Genomic DNA, 20332 nt, shown 5'->3' on the forward strand with positions numbered 1-20332 from the left:
TAACATATTGCAATGAAAACAGGTCCCTAGTGGACTAACACCATGGAAAGGGAGGGGTGATAAGGGATGAGGGAGACAAAAAAGAGTCAACTTATCTTACATGCATTTGGAAGCTACGCTCCCTGGAATATGAACATTTAGCACCCTAACAACCGCTCATTCAGATTAGAAATGCAACATATATTTACGCGTAGATGTCTTTATCTGTCGTCTCTGTTGAAACCACTCGATCCGTCTATGGGGAGTAGTTCGATGTAAGTCTATGGTTGTCCACCAGAGGTCACAATGTCCTTCTTAGTTGGTGGCTTCTTTGTCTTGGAGTGTTCTTAGGAATGGATACTTCACATGACCCACACAGTGGTGAGAGGATTCTGTTCCTCCCTCTCGTCTTTTCAGAGGGTCTTACCATTTTCTGGTCATGTAGTTTTAACCATTTCAACACGTGGACCACGTCCTCACGTTCTCTGGTCTGTATTTAAATTCTCAGCGAGTCCTTTTAAGCACTCTGGCCTTGGAGGGCGGTTCCATCATGTGGACACAAACTCTGACCTCATTAGGGGCGTGGCTTAGTGAGTGCGAACAGACATGAAAAACCATTGTCTCATTATAAGAATAAACTCACATTTCTATCTTTTCGAACATAGTATCATCGTTCTTCATATTGTATGAACATCCTATAGGGTGGAAACTTTACAGCTAGAATGTGTTTTCTTCCTAAGTTACAGTATTTTCCTTATACAGTCTTTCTGATAATTTTAATGACATCACAAAATAGACATACAATTTCCATATTCCATCCCTCATCATCCCCAACGTTTGGATGTTGAAATATATTGTCCCAGTGTCTGTTGTTTGATGTTGAAGTTTTGGCGGCAAAGTCTCTCTGTGTAGCAAAATTATTTTTAACTTCTCAATATTGCAGGGCAAGAGAGAGAGAGTTTATGACCGGCGTTAAGTCATAAAACCGGCCATACTCCCCCCCCTTTCCTCTCTGGTGGTGGGGGGGGGGGGGGGGGTCTGGCTATCTGTCAGCCCTGTGCCGAGCTGATCTGGCGCCTATGATCCTCACCAAGGAGAGAGAGTCATGACAATGACTAGGTCCACAGAGATGCTATTGAATTAAAAGGGATTCTTAATGTAATTATATAACTAAGCCCACATAGATGCTATTGAATTAATAGGGATTCTATATGTAATTATATGATTAGGCCCATTAATTATTTTGGTGCATGTGCAAGCGTATGTACACATAGGAGGTCCCATACCGGAAATAAATTAAATATACATTCACCTTGGCTACCACATAGCTAGCAAACACTATGGAATGCAGCGTGTACTAGCTAGCTACCACATAGCTAGCAAACACTATGGAATGCAGCGTGTACTAGCTAGCTATCACATAGCTAGGTAGCAAACAACTTGAAAAAAATAACTAATGTAATATGCAGTTTATTAGGTACATCCATCTAGTACCGGGTCATCTAGTATTGTTTCCTTTGCTTCCTTACTTCCTAGAATCGCGACAACAGTAGACCACCGTTATACTGCTCCATCATGACACTGTCGTGCGTGAAAAGCCCAGGAGGCCGGCCGTTTCTGAGATACTGGAACTGGCGCGCCTGGCTCCGGTGATCATACCACGCTTAAAGTCGCTTAGGTCACTCATTTTGCCCATTGCAACGTTCAATCAAACAGTAACTGAATGCCTCAATGCCTGTCTGCCTGCTTTATATAGCAAGCCAAGGCCACATGACTCACTGTCTGTAGGAGCGAACCATTTTTGTGAACTGGGCGGTGTACCTAATAAACTGGCCGGAGTGTATATTTATATTAGCTAGCCACCACATAGCTAGGTAGCAAACGACTTTAGAAAACCACTCCATGGAATGTGGCTTGTACTGGTAGCTACCACATTTTTTTTTATTTTTTTTATTTAACCTTTATTTTACTAGGCAAGTCAGTTAAGAACAAATTCTAATTTACAATGATGGTCTACCACGGCCAAACCCTAACTCAGACGACGCTGGGCCAATTGTGCACCGCTCCATGGGACTCCCAATCACGGCCGGTTGTGATACAGCCTGGAATCAAACCAGGGTCTGTAATGACTCCAGCACTGAGATGCAGTGCCTTAGACCGCTGCGCGACATAGCGAGGTAGCAAACAACTTTAAATTGTGCCGAGTCTTTTTTCTGTTTCTCCAGTTTTGCCTTTTGTCTCCAGCACCTTCACAAATCTGCTCTGGTTGTGCGGTAGGTTCTACCTATTATCTACTAGCAAGCGACTTTGGAAAACCACTCTGTAATGTAGCTTGTACTATGCAGCTATGTGGAATTCACCTTCTGCTGTTTGGGCCTCTTTTGATCATACTAGCTACAGATCCACTTCATGGCCGACCACGTCTGAAGAGGAGGAGAAGATGGAAGTTAAAGAAGAGGAGAGAGGAGTCAAAGAGGGGCTGGAGAAGAGAACAGTCAAAGAGGAGGTGGAGGGGAGAGCAGTCAAAGAGGAGGTGGAGGAGAGAGCAGTTGAGAGAGGAGTGAGAGAAGAGCAGGAGGAGAGAGGAGTGAAAGAGGAGGTGGAGGAGAGAGCAGTCAAAGAGGAGGTGGAGGAGAACGCAGTCAAAGAGGAGGTGGAGGAGAACGCAGTCAAAGAGGAGGTGGAGGAGAACACAGTCAAAGAGGAGGTGGAGGAGAGAGGAGTGAGAGAAGGGCAGGAGGAGAGAGGAGTGAAAGAGGAGGTGGAGGAGAGAGCAGTCAAAGAGGAGGTGGAGGAGAATGCAGTCAAAGAGGAGGTGGAGAACTGCTCTCAGTGTGGCAAGGCTTTCATTCAATCATCAGATCTGAAGAAACACCATAGAACTCACACAGGAGAGAAGCTTTCCCACTGCTCTCAGTGTGGGAAGAGTTTGTCAGTCATCAAATATGAAGACACACCAGCTAACTCACACAGGTAAGAGGACTTACCACTGCGCTCAATGTGGGGATAGTTTGACTAGTTTATATTTTCTGAAAAAACACCAGAAAATGCACACGGGAGAGAAGCTTTACCACTGCTCCCAATGTGGGAAGAGCTTCAGTGTTGAAGGAAGTCTAAAGCAACATCAGAAAATACACAGTGGAGTGAAGCCTTACCACTGCTCCCAGTGTGGGAAATGTTTCACTCGGGTAGGAGACCTAAAGAAACATTATAGAATACACCACTGCTCTCACATTGTGGGAATGATAAATGTTTTTCAGTATTCTCATATGAAAATGTATTAAAGAGTATTAATTATGCCAAGAGGGTCACATTTGAATAAAGTGTATTTTCTTCCAGACAATCAATTCAGTTTCTTTCTGCATAAGTCAATACTATAAATATTAAATTTGTCCTTAAGGAGGTACCATAACAAATTACTTTTTGTATTTGAGTAATAAAAACTATAGCCACTGTAGTTAGCAATGCGTTACTTTCAGAATATATAGTAATTATCTGTAAGGCCCCTTAGTCGAGCAGTGAATTTCGAACACAGATTCAACCACATAGACCAGGGAGGTTTTCCAGGTTTTCTCAAAGAAGGTCACCTATTGGTAGATGGGTAAAACAAAACAAAAAGCAGACATTGAATATCCATTTGACATGGTGAAGTTATAAACTACACTTGGAAGGTGTATCAATACATCCAGTCACTACTAAGATACAGGCGTCCTTCCTAACGTTTCTGGAGAGGAAGGAACCCACTCAGGGATTTCACCATGTGGTCAATGGAGACTTTAAAACAGTTACTGAGTTGAATGGCTTTGATAGGAGAAAACTGAGGATGGATCAACAACATTGTAGTTACTCCACAATACAAACCTAATAGACAAAGTGAAAAGAAGGAAGCCTGTACAGAATAAAAAAATATTCCAAAACATGCATCCTGTTTGCAACAAGGCACTCAAGTAATACTGCAAAACATGTGGCAAAAGTAATTCACTTTTTGTCTCAAATACAAAGTGTTATGTTTGGGACAAATCCACTACAACACGTTACTGAAGACCACTCCATATTTTCAAGCATAGTGGTGGCTGCATCATGTTATGGGTGGGATTGTAATCATTAAGGACTGGGGACTTTTTTTAGGATAAAGAAATGGGTTGGAGCTAAGCACAGGCAAAATCCTAGAGGAAATCCTTGTTCAGTCCGCTTTCCACCAGACACTGGGATATGAATTCACCTTTCAGCAGGACAATAACCTAAAGCACAAGGCCAAATCTACACTGGAGTTGCTTACCAAGAAGACAGTGAATGTTCCTGAGTGGCCTAGATACAATTTTGACTTAGATCTGCTTGAAAATCTATGGAAAGACTTGAAAATGGCTGTCTAGCAATGATCAACAACCAATTCGACAAAGCTTGAAGAATTCTGAAAAGAATAATGGGCAAATATTGTACAATCCAGTTGTGCAATGCTGTAATCGTTGTCAAAGGTAATTCTAACATGTATTGACCCAGGGCTGTGAATACTTATGGAAATGAGATATTTCTGTATTTCATTTGCAATAAATATGCAAACATTTCTGAAAACATGTTTTCACTTTGTCATTATGGGGTATTGTGTGTAGATAGGTTAGAAATACAACGATCATTTTTTAAAACATTTTCAATTCAGGCTGTAACACAATAAAATATGGAGTAAGTCAAGGGGTATGAATACTTTCTGAAGGCTCTGTACATATCTACCTAGTATTGACTGACTGTTGATGTCATTATTCTGTTAAACCTTTTGTGTGTGTTTTACCTTTAGCTTTTTTTTTTATTACAATGACGCTGTGAGTTGAGAAGTAGGTGCAGGTGAAACGTTTAATAAAACAACAAACATGAAAACGAGACAGCGTAACAGTGGCGATATAGCAGGAACAATACCGACAGAGGAAGAGGGTTAGTATTGCGGCGACGTCGAATGCTGGAGGGGAGAGGGAGACGTGACCATTTTATTCAGACTGCTGGAAACAGAAAGGAGATCAATAGGAAGGACACAGGATTGAACTCCCGTCTCCAGTGGGGGAGTAATGTCGCTTACGCAGAACTACATTTCTCTCACAAATTTTGTCATTTCCTGTTTTACTTCTGGGGGGGAATACCATTCACAATTGTGATTACCATTGTGTAAAGGAAGGAAGCGACGTTTCTTCCCTCGCGAAAGGGGTTCTTCGAAGAACTTACAGGGGTTCCCCCACAGTTTAAATTTGAAGAGCCCCTAAAGGATACTCCAGGAACTTCTTATTTTTAGATTGTATGGCATGTGCCAAGTTTATAAATCTTAAACTGTGTATATGTGTGCAGATTTGTCAGAAATGGTGCATGCAGATATGTACTGTTACATTTAGCAACGGTTATGAACGAGGCCCCTGTGAGTAGTAGAATGTTGCCAGTACAGAGTGACGTGCTTCAGTAAGGTTGGCTAAGTTTGACTTTTTAGTGTTCATTGTCATGGTTATCAACTGTACACTCTAAGAAGAAAAGGTTCCTTGTGTATCCTTTAGGAGTTCTTCAAATTGAAACTGTGGGGGAAGCCCTATAAGTTCTTCAAATAACCTTTTTAAATAACCTTTTGGGGTAAAAATGTAACCCCCTCCCCCATATTATTATTAATATGCATAACAATAACAACAATAACACAATATTTTAGTTCTCAGTGTTAATTATGATTTTAGTGGCAAAGCAGAATAAAAATAATCTAAATATGAGGTAAACTCCCAGCAGAGCCCCAAGTCCACTCGGTATATCGTCTGTGTTGATGTTAATGTGTTGATGTTCTCCGTATCCATAACGACTTTGCAGTGTATGGTGTTTGAACAGGTTTTCTGTTATATTCAGAGGTGTAGGGAGGGGGAAGTCTGTGAATCCAAAAAATACAAAAGTATGTTAATTGGTATTGGTATGTTATGCATATCAAATGTATCATCCTCCTTCCTTACCTTGCCAATTAATATCCCATTGGCCTCTACATTATGGACAATATATGTGTATGAAAACCATTATAAAAAAATAAAAATAATAATCACATTCACCACAAAAAACAAGGTATGATGAATATAACAGGACATATTTTCCATCACCATGCACTGCAAAATCATTCTGGCTATGGATACGGAGAACATCAACACATTAACATCAACAATAGTTGGCAGGGTGATTTGTATTTTTCTATCACAAAGTATAATGGCTATATTCTCCAGTCCAGTTGGTGGCGGTAATGCAACATTATATTGGATGCCAACCGCCGTTATACCCCACCAAAGAAGGAGTTACGCTAGCTAGAACAACAACAGCTGCCAGTTCAAAGTCAAGTGTCAAGGTACCATCTAGATTTCTAATATTCTGTAACGTTTCCATATGTAAACATTAGTAGTCGGATTATTTGTCCATGTCCACCAAATGATGTGTAAACAATAGCCAATTTAGCAAACGTTAGCTAGCTTACTCACTGGCCATTAAAATGCCTACTCAAGCTAACGAACGTTTCTACCGATCGATCATACCAAGCAACTCTTTAAGATGCTGTTGTGAATATAACCGTTATTTGTTATTAAGACAGTAATGTCAACTGTGTGATGTGTGAATTGTCCATCTTCAAGATGGCATAAATCTATTGGCAACCCTTAGCTAGTAAGTTAGCTAGGCTGTTTCTAAGGCTGGCTAGCTAGCAAGCTAGTTAATTTAATTTCAGTATCTAATCATTAGCTAATTGGTCATTTTAGAGATTACAAATCAAATGTCATTTTGGTTCGGCAATGCTTCAGACGAACTTCTTGCTGATAATTTGTCTATCTAGGTATCTAGATCGTTTCATCCTAGTGAGAAAGGTGACAGTAAAATTCGTCAGTAAGCTAATGCTTACCCAACTAGCTTAACATTGCTAACGCTAGCTTGTACAATGGCCAAAGCAATGCTAGCTAGCTAAATGTATTAGTAGATTCCTAGTGGTTGGAATATTTAGTTATATTCCTTTATTAACTAAGCTGTTCCAGTTGTGAAACTCACCTTACATTTTTGTTTGTGCCTCTTTTGAATCCTACTATAGCCTTCCATGTCTGAACCCAAGTCCCCGGGTTCTTACTGTGGTGTTCCAGCACAGAGAAGCTCACAGTGGGGCCCAGAGATGGTCTTAGTGAAGCTAGAGGACTGTAGTCAAGCACTGGAACTCAATGTGATAGTCAAAGAGGAAGAGGAGGAGAGGCAAGTCAAAGAAGAGGAGATAGGGATTAAAGAGGAGGTGGAGGAGAGAGCATTCAAAGAGGAGGTGGAGGAGAGAGCATTCAAAGAGGAGGTGGAGGAGAGAGCATTCAAAGAGGAGGAGGAGGTGGAGGAGAGAGCATTCAAAGAGGAGGAGGAGGTGGAGGAGAGAGCATTCAAGGAGGAGGAGGTGGAGGAGAGAGCATTCAAAGAGGAGGAGGAGGAGGAGCGCGCATTCAAAGAGGAGGCGGAGGAGCACGCATTCAAAAAGGAGGAGGAGGTGGAGGAGAGAGCATTCACAGCGGAGCAGAGAGCGGTCACTGAGGAGGCGGAGGAGAGAGCAGTCACAGAAGTGGAGAACAGGGAAGAGGAGGAAGAAGTAGATGGTAACACTGACCCAGGTAAGTTCAGTTGTGTAGGATGGAGAGGTTGTTGCATTGACAGCCACAGGGGATTCCAGTACTATTATTGAGTCTTTCCACCAATCTGGTGCCTCTTTCTTTGAAGGGGTAAGCGGGGTAGGCTCTATCCGCCAATCAGGGCTGTGTATATAAATATATTTTATTGTATCAACATGCCCAGAAGATCAATGGCAAAAGGAGGCTCAGGGAAATCAATGATAACAAATATATTTGGAGTTATTTTCATGAAATAAACACATAGTGATGTATTAGACATACAGTGATGATTTAAAAATACTGCTTCGGGGCTTTAATTATGGCTGCAATCCCGGTGACGGGATGATATGACAACAGCCAGTGAAAGTCTAGGGCACCAAATTTAAAACAACAGAAATCTCATAATTAAAATTCCTCAGACATACATGTGTTTCATACCGTTTTAAAGGTATTCTTGTTGTTAATCCCACCAAAGTGTCCGATTTCAAATATGCTTTTCAGCGAAAGCACTACAAACGATTATGTTAGGTCACACCAAACCACAATAAGCACAGCCATTTTTCCAGCGAAAGATAGCAGTCACAAAAAAGCAGAAATATAGCTAAAATTAATCACTAACCTTTGATAATCTTCATCAGATGACACTCATAGGACTTCATGTTACACAATACATGCATGTTTTGTTTGATAAAGTTCATATTTATATTTAAAAATCTGAGTTTACATTGGCGCGTTACATTCACTAGTTCCAAAAACATCCAGTGATAGTGCATAGACACATCGTTTCAACAGAAATACTCATCATAAATGTAGATGATAATACAAGTTATACACATTGAATTATAGATATACCTCTCCTTAATGTAACCGCTGTGTCAGATTTCAAAAACAATTTACGGAAAAAACAAACCATGCAATAATCTGAGACGGAGCTCAGAACAAGTCAAATTAGCCGCCATGTTGGAGTCAACATAAACCAGAAAATATATGATAAATGTTTCCTTACCTTTGATGAACTTCATCAGAATGCAGTCCTAGGAATCCCAGGTCCACAATAAATGCTTGATTTGTTCGATAATGTCCGTTATTTATGTCCAATTAGCTACGTTGGTTAGCGAGTTCGGTAAACAATTCCAAAGTCACAAAGCGCGTCCACTATAACGTGACGAAATGTCCAAACGTTCCGTAACAGTCAGTAGAAACATGTCAAACGATGTACTGAATCAATCTTTAGAATGTTGTTAACATACATCTTGAATAACGTTCCAACCGGAGAATTAGATTGACTTCAGATGAGCGGTGGAACGGAGGTCCTCCTCATGTGAACGCGCCGTGGTGAAAGCATGGTCAGCTCGTGGCAGACCTGACTAATTCCTGTCTCCTTCGGCCCCCCTTCACATTAGAGTCATCAGACAAAGTTCTATTGACTGTTGACATCTAGTGGAAGCCATAGGAAAACTCATCCATATCTCGCTGTAATTTCAATGAGAGCTTGGTTGAAAATCTGCAACCCCCAGAAAAAATCCAAACAGGAAGTGGAACTTCTCAGGTTTTTGCCTGCCGTATGAGTTCTGTTATACTCACAGACATAATTCAAACAGTTTTAGAAACTTCAGTGTGTTTTCTATCCAATACTAATAATAATATGCAAATATTAGCAACTATGGCTGAGGAGCAGGCCATTTACTCTGGGCACCTCTGTGCACCTTTCATCCAAGCTACTCAATACTGCCCCTTCAGCCATAAGAAGTTAACATTCTGGGCCTGTTTTCAGCTGGCGATTAGGAGGCCCAAGTGTCAAACACACATTAGTTTGGAATTTCCTAATGTAAGAGCATGAGCACTGGCATTTTCCAGCCCTAACGCCAGGTTCAGCAATGTACCTGTCTAACATCAGCTCACTTGTGCTGAGGTGGGAGGGGTGGCAATATTTGAGATGTGTCCTAAAAAACAAGCAAAATTGACAGTTTCATACAGCGCTAAAAGGAATGTTTCAGACCCACAAACAGCATGTCTTCTAGGTAACACAGTTGATTTTGAGAGCGGAACCTATCCAGCCATGACACACAGTGCCCATGGTAGAGAGATGTTCATTTTGTTCTGGTGAATCTCGTATTTACAAACATGGCTTACCCTACTCCTAAATCCTGGCTGGTTTAGCAGCATCACATAGGTGTCTTTTTATCCTGGCCATTAGCCCAGTAGCCTAATAATAAAGGGGTTTTAAATGGTCTACTGAGAGTGCCTTGAAATATTTGCCTTCATGTTTTTTTCATTATTCACAATTCATATACCAGAATACTATCCAGACCTATTTTCTGATTACCAAAGACATGGGCGCTCCTCCAAACTATTCCATCCTCCTATAATGCCATAAACTATTGATACGAGCCTAGTATTTTGTATAGACGTGCAAATGTTATGTGTAAGGATATTTAGGCGTATGCACAGAGAAGCGATTTATGAGTTGATGTTTCTGACCCAATCCTATTTAGAAATATTGTTGTTGGTTTAACAAGTAGATTGGGTTTTAATAAAATAAAACATAAAAATATTTTGTAGATAGATTCAGCGTCTGTGGGTTCATGGTGAGAACGTACATGGCTCCAATGCAATGCAATTTCCCTTCTATTTATGGAAAAGTGCTAATTTGATCAGTTAGATGGTTGAAGGATGTTTATAAAACAACATTACAGCAGTATAACGGTGAGTGGACATTCCCCCTGTCTCTTTATATTGGATCTTTATCCAGCTCCTGTGAAAAGTTTATATGTGAAACCCTCCATAGTCTGTTGCCTTGTCTGTATTAAACGCACGGGGAACAATTTATGGTGCCTGTAACCGTATTTAGCCTATTTTGATTCGAATTAGCTTATAATTATACTTATGTCTTTTTAGGCCTTATCAATAGCCTAGTGAATTTAATCTTGCTTATTGACTGTTTGGCATGTCCAGACTGCAATTTACACTAGGCCTAGCCCCTATATCAGTGTTAATGCTATAGCCTATGTTTAATAATGTATTCCCATATTGAGGCAATAAGAACATTGTTGACTACAAACATGTTCAACATATTTAGCAAATATGGGGCAAGCTGTTTAACGAACTAGGCGGAGTTGGAGTTGATGACAACGCAATAAATAAAACTGTAAAAACACAACTTGAAGGAACCACATATTTAGCCATGGAGCACTTACTGATTGGCCAGTGAGGGGCCAAGTCTCCAACCCCCACAACTTGTTTATTCATCAAAACTCTTTCACGCCACCACAAGCTACTGCGCCCATAATTCCGGTTCTGAAAATAGCACAAATATTTACCATTGCGTTAGGTTTGTTAAAATAGAGCCCTCTGTCAAATTTGTAGTTGTGGAGTGGCCTATTCAAAGTCCAGACCTAATCCCAATTAATAGAGAAAATCAGAAAGGGGGCAAATACTTTTTCACGGCACTGTACGGATAACAGGGTTGACGTGTTATTCTAAACCACTCAGTTTTCCACCACAAAACACAAAATGGCCATAAAGAGTAGGACCAACTCACCTGCTTTTACATAAAGAGTAGAACCAGCTCACCTGCTTTTACATAAAGAGTAGAACCAGCTCACCTGCTTTAACATAAAGAGTAGGACCAACTCACCTGCTTTAACATAAAGAGTAGAACCAGCTCACCTGCTTTTACATAAAGAGTAGGACCAACTCACCTGCTGTAACATAAAGAGTAGAACCAGCTCACCTGCTTAAACATAAAGAGTAGAACCAGCTCACCTGCTTTAACATAAAGAGTAGAACCAGCTCACCTGCTTTAACATAAAGAGTAGAACCAGCTCACCTGCTTTAACATAAAGAGTAGAACCAGCTCACCTGCTTTAACATAAAGAGTAGAACCAGCTCACCTGCTTTAACATAAAGAGTAGAACCAGCTCACCTGCTTTAACATAAAGAGTAGAACCAGCTCACCTGCTTTAACATAAAGAGTAGAACCAGCTCACCTGCTTTAACATAATGAGTAGAACCAGCTTTTACATAAAGAGTAGAACCAGCTCACCTGCTTTTACACTGTGATTTGACTATTAGATGGTCAATGTCTCTAGAAAAAAATATTTAGAAGGAATAGTGTCTTTGTTTTATTTAAGCTCGGTTAAAGATCAATGTTTCAGCGTACATTGGCCTTCATCAGAATAATCCCACAAAGGGAAGTGCCAGTGTTGTGCCTTTTTTTATGCAATGATGATTTTATTTTATTTTGGTTGCACCTCCTCTTCTGTCCAAAAGGAATAGTTTCACCATCTTAAAACGAGAGTTCAGTTTACGTAACAGGGTTGACCTTACAATGAGGGACAGTCGTAATGAGTCACTAATCGCATGAAATAAATAATAACGTTCAGAAATGACTTTCTAAAAGCATCAACATCACCACTAGGGCTTTACAATGATGGTGAAAATGTTGATACATGTTGGTGTTAGATGGGTTAAAATCTTCCAAGACGCCACTGAGGTGCACAGGAGGGACAAAATGCTACATATCTGCACTTCTCTGTGGTCATTTAATATAACAAGCTTTAAAAAGTCATTATTGGTGCACAATTTCTACTTAAAATATCATGCGACGCAGAAGACACATTTTTCCTGGAACAACCCTATTGTGGTTGTGTTTGTTTAAAGGGGCGGCCGGTAGCCTAACGGTTAGAGAGGTGAGCCAGCGACCAAGGATTGCCAGTTTGAATTCCGGGTCCTGCAGAGAAGTTGGTGCTTTGGCAGCCCCAGGGGATTCCACAACTCTGTCGGAAGGTTGCTGGTATCTGATATCAAATCCTAGATGTCATCACCTGCTGTTGTGCCCTTGAGTAAGGCACCTAACCTCCACAACAACTGTTCCACGGGCGCCATAGTATGGAAGTCCCCTGCTCCAACCTCTCCAACCTGTGTGTGTGTCTTTCAGGGATAAAGCAGAAGTAAACATTTTCATTGGACCTTGTATAAAATTGGGCAAATTCTTAAATCTAGAATCCTTAGTTGCTACAGCCATTTTTAGACTTTGAAATGAATGATATATACCCATTGATTCTTGAAGAGTGTAACTTAGAAATGGCTCATGAGCGTAGTTCGACGGTCGTTCCCCATCAGAACCCAACAAGCTTGTTTTACTCCAATATTTGTAAACAAAGTTAAATGTAACCAAACACTGCATAGCCTCTAAACATGGTTAAAACTATCATTTTGATATCATGCATGGTCAGTCCTTGCATCTTCAGATCTGTCTATTCATTTGAGAGTGGTTACATTTCTCAAAGCCCATTCCTCTGAGTTTTACCAAAACAGAGATGGGTTGTTTTTTTTGTTATTGGTTTAATTAAGGAATCTAGCTTTTAAAGTCCAAGTGCAGTCAAAATTCAGTTTTTCCTGTGTTTTATATCATTTTGTATGACAGCTGATGAAACTAACACTGTAAAAGTGTGATAAAAAAAAGAAGTTTTTTCCTGTTAGTTGCTGTTTTATACAGGACCTTCTAATCAGCAGACTTGTGTGGGTGGGAGTTTAGGCTTTCCATAGTGATATCAGTGATATCAGTGATATCATGTGGTAAATTGTGCAAAGTTCTTGCTGGAGAAATTGTTTTTTTTTGCTAAAAAGCTTTTTTTTTTTTTTAAATATGGAAATCTACACTGAACAAAAATGTTAACGCAAAGTGTAAAATATTGGTCCAATATTTCATGATGTGAAATAAAATATCCCATAAATGTGCATGCACAAAAGGTTTATTTAAATTTGGGGCACAAATTTGTTTATATACACCTGTTAGTGAGCATTTCTCCTTTGCAAAGAGAATCCATCCACCTGACAGGTGTGGCATATCAAGAAGCTGATTAAACAGCATGATCATTACACAGGTGCCCATGGAACTGGGGACAATAAAAGGCCACTCTAAAATGTGCAGTTTTGTCACGCAACACAATGCCAAAGATGTCTCAAGTTTTTAGGGAGCAGTTGGCATGCAGGAATGTCCACCGGAGCTGTTGCTAGATCATTTAATGTTCAATTCTCTACCATAAACACGCTGGAGAAGTGTGCTCTTCACGGATGAATCCCGGTTTCAACTGTACCGGTCAGATGGCAGAAAGCGCGTATGGTGTCGTGTGGGCGAGCGATTTGCTGATAACGTTGTGAACAGAGTGGTAATGATGGCGGTGGGGTTATGGTATGGGCAGGCATAAGCTACGGACAATTAATACGATTGCATTTTATCGATGGCAATTTGAATGCACTGGGATACCGGGACGAGATCCTGAGGCCCATTGTCGTGCCATTCATCCACCGCCGTCACCTCGTTTCAGCATGATAATGCATGACACAAGGATCTGTACACAATTCCTGTAAGCTGAAAATGTCCCAGTTCTTCCATGGACTGCATACTCACCAGACATGTCATTCATTGAATATGTTTGGGATGTTCTGGATCGACGTGTATGACAGCTTGTTCCAGTTTCCACCAATATCCAGCAACTTCTCACAGCCATTGAAGAGGAATAGGACAACACTCCACAGGCCACAATCAACAGCCTGATCAACTCTATGTGAAGGAGATGTCGCTCTGCATGAGGCAAATGGTGGTCACACCAGATACTGACTGGTTTTCTGATCCTCGCCCCTACCTTTTCTTAAAGGTATCTGTGACCAACAGATGCATATCTGTATTCTCAGTCATGTGGAATCCATAGATTAGGGCCTAATGAATGTTTTTCAGTTCACTGATTTCCTTATGAGTATAATTTTTGTTCAGTGTATTCAAGTAAAGTACTTAATTGTTACCCAATAAATGGTTTGATATTGATATAAAAACGACTGTTAAAGACCATTTCAATGCTGTTTCTGATTCTAACCCCATATCTGTTCATATTCCCGCAGGAGAGAGCTCCAACCCAGGTTCAGACAGTGAGTCCAGTTCCACAGCATCAGGAAACCACAAACAACACAGACAGAGGAACTTAAGACAGAAACATCACCACTGCATGGATTGCTTCACTAGTTTCTATGAGCCAGAGGAGTTGAGAAGACACACTTGTAAGCCCCACCCCTGCTCGGATTGCAGAGGCAGTTGTATTTGTCCAACTCACCTCAAATCAAAACAGACTCAAAAAATGATGGCGACATACCCGTGTGGTCAATGTGGGATGAGATGTGAAACACCAAGCAAACTAAAGACGCACCAGAGAACTCACACAGGAGAGAAGCCATACCACTGCTCTGTTTGTGGAAAGGGTTGCAGTCATTCGGACCATCTAAAGACACACCAGAGAACTCACACAGGAGAGAAGCCTTACCACTGCTCCCAATGTGGAAAGAGTTTCAGTCAGTTAACAACTTTGAGAAACCACCACCTAACTCACACAGGACAGAAGTCTTACCTCTGCTCTCATTGTGGGAAGAGTTTCAGTCAGTTAGCCAACCGAAATACACACCAGTTAATTCACACAGGAGAGAAGCCATACAACTGCTCTCAGTGTGGGAAGGATTTCAGATCTCCAAGAGAATTAAAGTCACACATGAGAACTCACACAGGAGAGAAGCCATTCCACTGCTCCCAATGTGGAAAGAGTTTCAGTCAGTTATCAAGTCTGAAAAGACACCAACTAACTCACACAGGAGAGAAGCCTTACCTTTGCTCTCAATGTGGGAAGAGTTTCACCACGTTATCTGAACTGAAGCCACACCAGATAACTCACACAGGAGAGAAGCCTTACCTCTGCTCTCAATGTGGGGATAGTTTCACCAGTTTATATTTCCTAAAGAAACACCACCTAACTCACACTGGAGAGAAGCCTTACCTCTGCTCTCATTGTGGGAAGAGTTTCAGTCAGTTAGCCAATCTAAATACACACCAGTTAATTCACACAGGAGAGAAGCCTTATCACTGCTCTCAGTGTGGCGATAGTTTCACCAGTTTATATTTCCTAAAGAAACACCAGCTAATTCACACGGGTGGAAAGCTGTTCCAATGCTCCCAGTGTGGTAAGAGTTTCAGTCATTCATCAACTCTGAAGAAACATCAGATAACTCACACAGGGGAGAAGCCTTACCACTGTTCTCAGTGTGGAAAGAGTTTCAGTCTGGTAGGAAACCTAAAGAGACACCAGCTAACCCACACCGTAGAGAAGCCTTAACGATGCTCTCATTGTGGGAAGTGTGTCAGTCATTTACACCACCCAAAGTCCAGTTAATTCACACAGGAGAGAAACCATACCACTGCTTTGTGTGGGAAGAGTTTCAGTCAATCAGCAAATTTGAAGAAGCATCAGGGAATTCACACAGGAGAAAAGCTGTGTCATTAGATCTGAAGACACCAGTTTGTTCACATAGGGGAGAAGCCTTAACTCTGCTATCAATGTGGGGATAGTTTCACCAGTTTATTTCCCCCCAAAAACGCCAGCTAATTATGACTAATAATAACTTACCTGGTTAGATAAAGGGGGTAAAAAATTACCTGCAAAGGAGTGTGGCAGCTGCTCCCCTGGCTTCAGTCAGTGAACACATCTGAAGACCCACCAGTTCACTGGCACAGTGTGAGGAAAAGATTCAGTCCCCTAGGCGACCTAAAGAAACACCAGCTAACTCGCCCTGGAGAGATTCCTTACCATGTTCTTAAAATAAAGCTGGTATGATAACGCTTTATTGTGAACATATCCCTATTTCAGGAATCGCCAAAAAAGGAAACACTGCAGAGAAAACTCAGTGAAGTTGACATTGTGGAATCCATAGCTAATATCTGTCCATAGAGAATCCTGAGTAATCAGACATCATATATTCTAGTTGGATTTCTATAATCGCTTATTTAAAAAAATATATATAGAGAGAGAGAATTTAGTCACGGAAAATGTATACAACAAAAACTTTGAAATGGCAGAAAATAAATATGACTATTGTAAGTTTCCTGTCTCTCTTTATTATGGAGGGTTGAAGAGTCATTATTTCTGGTGCTTTACAGGTAGGCTATACTGTAAGTAAGGCAGTGGCGGTTGCTGTTTTAAGATGAGAAGGAATATATTTTTTTAAATGTATGAGCCTTATTTCTATTACAGCATACTGGATGACTGTCATTCATACTACATTGATCTGGATGAATGGAACATCGATAGGTTTAGGCTACAACATGATACTCACATTTTCCCTGTACCCAACATGAGGTTGCTACAACCTGGCCTATGAATTAAAGTTTAAAAAACAGGTCGAGATCATTTTGAGTAATCAAGGTGACAGACAGTGACACATTCAATACTGCCTTGCACACTTGCCTGCATCTAGCTGATCTAGGGTTTAATCATTAGTCATTAGTCCAACAGTTGCACAACTAGAGTTTCTGTTGGACAAAGGTAAGTTTATCCCTGTTTCGTTCCATTTAAGAAAAGTTATTCAACAGAATGGGTGGAATGAACACGCCACTGATCACACTTAAACAGTTCACTTTCATAGCAGCCACATAAAAACAGCATGATCACTTTGCTTGTTGAATACAGTGTCAGTCAAACATTTAGACACACCTATTCAAGGGTTTTTCTTCATTTCTACTATTTTATACATTGTAGAATAATAGTGAAGACATCAAAACTGTTAAATAACACATATGGAATCATGTAGTAACCAAACAAAGTGTTAAACATCTCAAAATATATTTTAGATTTTTGATTTTTCAAAGTAGCCACCCTTTGCCTTGAAGACAGCTTTGCACACTTGGCATTCTCTCAACCAGCTTCATGAGGAATGCTTTTCCAAACGTATTGAAGGAGTTTCCACATATGCTAAGCACTTGTTGGCTGCTTTTCCTTCACTCTGCGGTCCAAGTCATCCCAAACCATCTCAATTGGGTTGAGGTCGGGTGATTGTGGAGGCCAGGTCATGTGATGCAGCACTCTATCACTCTCCTTCTTGGTCAAATAGCCCTTACACAGCCTGGAGGTGTGTTTTTGGTCATTGTCCTGTTGAAAAACATGATAGTCCCACTGTGATTCCCACCGTGAAGCACGGAGGAGGAGGTGTGATTGTGTGGGGGTCCTTTGCCTGTGATATATGTGATATATAGAATTCAAGGCACGCTTAACCAGCATGGCTAACACAGAATTCTGCAGCGATACGCTATACCATCCGTTCACCTACTCTGTGTCTCACAAAGACACGGGGTTGGAACCAGAAGTCTCAAATTTGGACTCATCAGACCAAAGGACAGATTTCCACCGGTCTAATGTCCATTGCTTGTCTTTCTTGGCCCAAGCAAGTCTCTTCTTATTATTGGTGTCCTTTAGTAGTGGTTTCTTTGCAGCAATTTGACCATGAAGGCCTGATTCACGCAGTCTCCTCTGAACCGTCGATGTTATGATGTGTCTGTTAGTTGAACTCTGTGAAGCATTTATTTGGGCTGCAATCTGAGGTGCAGTTAACTCTAATGAACTTATCCTCTGTAGCACAGGTAAGTATGGGTCTTTCCTTCCTGTGGCGGTCCTCATGAGAGCCAGTTTCGTCATAGCACTTGATGGTTTTTGCGACTGCACTTGAAGGAACTTTCTTGAAAATTCTTGAAAATTTACAGATTGACTGACCTTCATGTCATTTGAGCTGTTCTTGTCATAATATGGACTTGGGTCTTTTACCAAATAGGGCTATCTTCTGTATACCACCACCTACCTTGTCACAACACAACTGATTGGCTCAAACGCATTAAGAAGGAAAGAAATTCCATAAATTAATTAACAAGGCACATCTGTTAATTGAATTCCTTCCAGGTGACTACCTCATGAAGCTGGTTGAGAGAATGCCAAGAGTGTGCAAAGCTGTCATCAAGGCAAAGGGTGGCTACTTTGAAGAATCTCAAATCAAATATATTTTGATTTATTAATCACTTTTTTTGTTACTACATGATTCTGTACAGTATGTGTTATTTCATAGTTTTGATGTCTTCACTATTATCCTACAATGTAGAAAATAGTCCAAATAAAGAAAACCCCTTGAATAGTATGTTTGTCCAAACTTTTGACTGACACTGTGTGTGTATATACAGTGGGGAGAACAAGTATTTGATACACTGCCGATTTTGCAGGTTTTCCTACTTACAAAGCATGTAGAGGTCTGTAATTTCTATCATCGGTACACTTCAACTGTGAGAGACGGAATCTAAAACAAAAATCCAGAAAATCACATTGTATGATTTTTAAGTAATTAATTTGCATGACATAAGTATTTGATCACCTACCAACCAGTAAGAATTCCGGCTCTCACAGACCTGTTAGTTTTTCTTTAAGAAGCCCTCCTGTTCTCCACTCATTACCTGTATTAACTGCACCTGTTTGAACTCGTTACCTGTATAAAAGACACCTGTCCACACACTCAATCAAACAGACTCCAACCTCTCCACAATGGCCAAGACCAGAGAGCTGTGTAAGGACATCAGGGATAAAATTGTAGACCTGCACAAGGCTGGGATGGGCTACAGGACAATAGGCAAGCAGCTTGGTGAGAAGGCAACAACTGTTGGCGCAATTATTAGAAAATGGAAGAAGTTCAAGATGACGGTCAATCACCCTCGGTCTGGGGCTCAATGCAAGATCTCACCTCGTGGGGCATCAATGATCATGAGGAAGGTGAGGGATCAGCCCAGAACTACACGGCAGGACCTGGTCAATGACCTGAAGAGAGCTGGGACCACAGTCTCAAAGAAAACCATTAGTAACACACTACGCCGTCATGGATTAAAATCCTGCAGCGCACGCAAGGTTCCCCTGTTCAAGCCAGCGCATGTCCAGGCCCGTCTGAAGTTTGCCAATGACCATCTGGATGATCCAGAGGAGGAATGGGAGAAGGTTATGTGGTCTGATGAGACAAAAATAGAGCTTTTTGGTCTAAACTCCACTCGCCGTGTTTGGAGGAAGAAGAAAGATGAGTACAACCCCAAGAACACCATCCCAACCGTGAAGCATGGAGGTGGAAACATCATTCTTTGGGGATGCTGCTCTGTAAAGGGGACAGGACGACTGCACCGTATTGAGGGGAGGATGGATGGGGCCATGTATCGCGAGATCTTGGCCAACAACCTCCTTCCCTCAGTAAGAGCATTGAAGATGGGTCGTGGCTGGGTCTTCCAGCATGACAACGACCCGAAACACACAGCCAGGGCAACTAAGGAGTGGCTCCGTAAGAAGCATCTCAAGGTCCTGGAGTGGCCCAGCCAGTCTCCAGACCTGAACCCAATAGAAAATCTTTGGAGGGAGCTGAAAGTCCGTATTGCCCAGCGACAGCCCCGAAACCTGAAGGATCTGGAGAAGATCTGTATGGAGGAGTGGGCCAAAATCCCTGCTGCAGTGTGTGCAAACCTGGTCAAGAACTACAGGAAACATATGATCTCTGTAATTGCAAACAAAGGTTTCTGTACCAAATATTAAGTTCTGCTTTTCTGATGTATCAAATACTTATGTCATGCAATAAAATGCTAATTAATTACTTAAAAATCATAATGTGATTTTCTGGATACCTATGATGAAAATTACAGACCTCTACATGCTTTGTAAGTAGGAAAACCTGCAAAATCGGCAGTGTATCAAATACTTGTTCTCCCCACTGTATATACTTTTTTTCTGAGTGTAGTGTTAGATGGCAGAGTATTTGTTCATTATACTTTGCTTGAAAAAATTAATAGAGATATTCTCCATTCTAGTAGGTGGCTGTAATGCAATATTTATTGGATTCCAACC

The 20332-nt window shown here is 41.0% G+C and overlaps 1 protein-coding gene across 1 annotated transcript; it reads left to right on the forward strand.

The window, feature by feature from the left end:
• The first annotated feature begins 7467 nt into the window (after positions 1-7467).
• LOC120043664 (oocyte zinc finger protein XlCOF6-like) lies at positions 7468-16110 on the forward strand. The gene is made up of 2 exons (XM_038988214.1): positions 7468-7604; positions 14505-16110. Exon 2 carries the CDS (start codon positions 14609-14611, stop codon positions 15758-15760), a length of 1152 nt encoding a protein of 383 aa, XP_038844142.1. The 5' UTR covers positions 7468-7604; positions 14505-14608; the 3' UTR covers positions 15761-16110.
• The last annotated feature ends 4222 nt before the right edge of the window (positions 16111-20332 follow it).

The sequence above is a fragment of the Salvelinus namaycush genome, unplaced genomic scaffold (genome assembly GCF_016432855.1).
Source record: "Salvelinus namaycush isolate Seneca unplaced genomic scaffold, SaNama_1.0 Scaffold99, whole genome shotgun sequence".
NCBI classification, from domain to species: Eukaryota; Metazoa; Chordata; class Actinopteri; order Salmoniformes; family Salmonidae; genus Salvelinus; species Salvelinus namaycush.

Excerpts from the sequence above, each read along its gene's own strand:
- LOC120043664 (XM_038988214.1), top strand. The coding sequence starts at position 14,609 with ATGGATTGCTTCACTAGTTTCTATGAGCCAGAGGAGTTGAGAAGACAC.